The following is a 3,521-nucleotide window of genomic DNA, read 5'->3' on the forward strand; positions in this document are numbered from 1 at the left end:
CTTCTGTTATTGATTCTCTTCCAACCAATTTCTTCAACAAAAAATTCTTTAATCCAATCAGTGAGAAATTATGTGAGAACAATTACAAAACATGGTAACAAGTATTATTTGCCATTAGAGGGTAAGATCTTGAGGTTCATCTTTATCAAAATTGTGTTCCTCCACAATTTGATTCTACTGCAAATCAACAAGTTGGGATAGAGTCTCAACTGTATAAGCAATGGAGACAATCTTAGTTCATGAATGTTAGCTTCCATGGATTTTGAATTCAAGAATAAAATAATGAAAAAATTAGGGAATAATGATAATTGTGAACAATAAATTAAAAAAAAAGAAAATTTTCATACAATTGCCTATTAGGTTTAATTGAGTACTTTTATGGACAACACAAATAACGTTAATTTCTAGATATTGTTGATATCAAATAAACTCACTCTAATTATATTTCCTAAATTATTTATAAAAGAAATATAACTCTTTGAAATAATATTTTTAGGCCAAAAGTTCTAACTTTACAATCTAGGAAGTAATCGTAACATAATTAATCTCTATGTTAACCCTGACAATAAAGATGTGAACTTAAGATTCCTAAAACTGTTGTCTGACACTAAGCTAATCTTGTCCTCAATATTAAATGGTGTGATGAGATGAGCAATTATTTATTTTATAAAATGATTTTTATGATTCATAAAAAATTAAATAAAAACAAAAATTAAGAAATACATTTGAAATAAGAAATTAGATTAAGAAATTCGAATAAAAAGAATATACCCAATTAAAAATTTGAGATTAGTTCTGAAAAATTGAATATGAATCCTCTAAATTTTAAATTTTTACTTTAGAATTCTAAGTGAAATTTAAAATTTAAAAGTTCCAAATCCTAAAAAATTAGAAGAGAATGAATTTTAAGAGTGTAACAAAGAAGAAGAAAGTAAAATTGTTTAGTCTAACTTAAATAATTTTTGTTAATTAAATTATTTATATAAAATAAACCAATTTTTTATCAAATCAAATTATAATACATGTCAACAAGTCAAAAATACTTCATATGAAGTTGATTACAGGTAAGTTTTCACCTTCTTATTTTCTTTTCATATCTCTTTACTCTCTCATTCTGTATAAAGAGTATCTCTGTGATTCCAATCCAATCCTCTAAGCTAGCTTGTCATTTTCATAATATAATTTTATAGACGAAAGGAAATAAATTTTTCTTTTTTTTTTGTCATTTAAACATTGTAATTTTGATGCTAGATTAGTAAGCTGAAGAATTGTTGCATGTCATTTTGAATTTGATATTTGGTTGTTGCATTGCGTAATTTGCTTCGAAAACCTTTAATTTGGTAAATGAGACTGATGTTGAATTTTATTTTTGACACTTAACTAGTGTTGTGTTGTTCTATTCCAACGTGGAGAAGGTGCATTCTGCTGTTATGTTCAATATTATTATCTTTAGAGTTAGATAAATGCAATCTCTTTTAATAGATTTATGTATTCGTCTTCATTAGGGTTGCAAAAAAATATATAAGTCAACTTGCACCGATTAAATACAATAATTAAATATTATTGCAATAAGTGAAAAAGTAGATAGAAATCAGCAAAACATATAACAAGATCATTGCAACACAGAAGAGTTTGTCTTGTTTCACTTGGACAATTCCTGAGAGAAGGTGGTAGCCAAAGATGAAATGGTTGAGGGTGAGATAGCACTTGAGCCGCCAAGGTACCATTTTTTTATGGTCTCCACCACATTGGCATTCTCTACCACAAACTTTGAATCTTCCTTCCCCTCCAAAGACACCACAATCTGCATTAACAACCATACCATTAACTAAAATTAAATATATACTGCCATGCTGAAACTCAACTAGCAAGCCAATTATCTTTGGCTATCATCGGCCAATTTTTTTTATTTCTAAATTATAAATTCTAAATCTTAAATTCTGTACTCTAAATTTTTTTTTTTTGGTCATATTCGCAGAGAGCAAAAGTAACGGAAATGCAAGGTACCTCCGCAGTTGGAGAGTTAGCTGGGAAATGATATGTGATGACTGAATTCTTCTTGAAGTACTTAGATTGGAAGAACTCAACAATCTTTTCCAATTCAGCTTCTTCTTCATCCTCGTATTTGTCATCAGCAGCCAAACGGTCCCTCACAGCAGTCTCAATCTGAACCCCATACTGTGCTCCCTTGATCTCTTTGATCACCACAAGCCTAATCACCTTCTCCACTGGAGCTGCAATCACACCATCAAAGAATTCTTCTTTCTCTTCAAGCTCCTTTGGGGCTGTACCCTTCCACTGTGTTAAGTGGTTCACTATTTCAGGGTCCAAATAGACCCCGATTGTATAGAACTTCACTTGGAGGAAGTGGATCTCCATGTCCTTGATTCCTGAATCATCATCCATCATACAACAAAATCAATAAGTTGATTAATATTCAAGTCAACGGAAGCAGAGTATACCTACCATGACCAAGAAGAGACAGGGGCTTGGTAGTAGTGATCGTGGAAGGATAGGAGATTTCATCAACCATTACCGTTTCACTTGCCACTGAAATTCAATCCCAAAAAATAATTAATTCACAAAACATAACATACAAAAATAAAATCAATAAACAACACTGAAATTGAAGAGAGTTGTGGTCTTACTAGTGTAGGAAAGGATGATGATGAATTGTGGGAAGCAATGGAAGAAGGATAGCAGAACGGGTATATAACGGTGTGGTAGTTTTAGAGCCTTTGATTTAAGACCGAAAAGTCGAAAACTAAGGTAGTAGGTAGACTTTGTAGTTCATGCACTTGTGACTGTTCAAGTCACTCAACTTCTACCATCCTAATTAATTCAATGTTGCATGCACACTTAACACTTTCTAACCTCTTTTTTTCCTTCACAAAAAATAGATGATATGATCTTTCTATTTACTTATTTAGTAATTTACCCGAAGATAAATGTAAAATTTAATTGTTACTAAGATTTTAATAGTGTAAAAAATAAGATTAAGAATTAAGTGACGTATAGATGATTAGATGGGGAGGTGTTAGGGGTCAATTTTCATGCCTTTGACTATTTTGAAAACTTTCAGGTTACAGCCAACCGTCCGGACTGGGGTTGGTGGCACGAGCCTCACCACTCAATCTACCTAATCATCATACATCAGCTTCAACATCGTAGCCTGCTGCCTCCTTTTTATAACAAAAATGCTCCATATAAAAATAAAATAAAAATAAATCGATGATACTTACGTGATTAAATTATTTTAATAACTAAGTTCAATCAAATTAATTCAATAGCTTAAAATGGTTAATCAATGAGTAATAACTTAAATGGCATAGTTTTTCCATACTAAATTAAGAGGTTGCGAATTCGAGTTTTTTATCTTTTGGTAAAATAAAAAAGTTTAAAATGAATAACCGAAAATTTTAATTGAAAAAGAAAAAGATGCACAAGAAGAATAAAAAAGACTTAGTTAAATTATTACAAAAGTAATTTATTTATTTAGTATTTTTTAAATAAAAAATTAA

At 30.3% G+C, this 3,521-nt stretch overlaps 1 protein-coding gene across 1 annotated transcript; it reads right to left on the bottom strand.

Annotated features, from left to right (window-relative positions):
- Positions 1 to 1,540: 1,540 nt before the first annotated feature.
- On the bottom strand, positions 1,541 to 3,161 carry LOC112715796 (chalcone isomerase-like protein 2). Its single transcript, XM_025767618.2, has 4 exons — positions 2,649 to 3,161; positions 2,467 to 2,550; positions 2,008 to 2,390; positions 1,541 to 1,804 (listed from the first exon to the last, which is right to left on the bottom strand). Coding segments are annotated over exons 1-4 (630 nt in total). The 5' UTR covers positions 2,650 to 3,161; the 3' UTR covers positions 1,541 to 1,642.
- Between the last annotated feature and the right edge of the window lie 360 nt (positions 3,162 to 3,521).

The sequence above is a fragment of the Arachis hypogaea genome, chromosome 10, assembly GCF_003086295.3.
Source record: "Arachis hypogaea cultivar Tifrunner chromosome 10, arahy.Tifrunner.gnm2.J5K5, whole genome shotgun sequence".
NCBI lineage: Eukaryota > Viridiplantae > Streptophyta > Magnoliopsida > Fabales > Fabaceae > Arachis > Arachis hypogaea.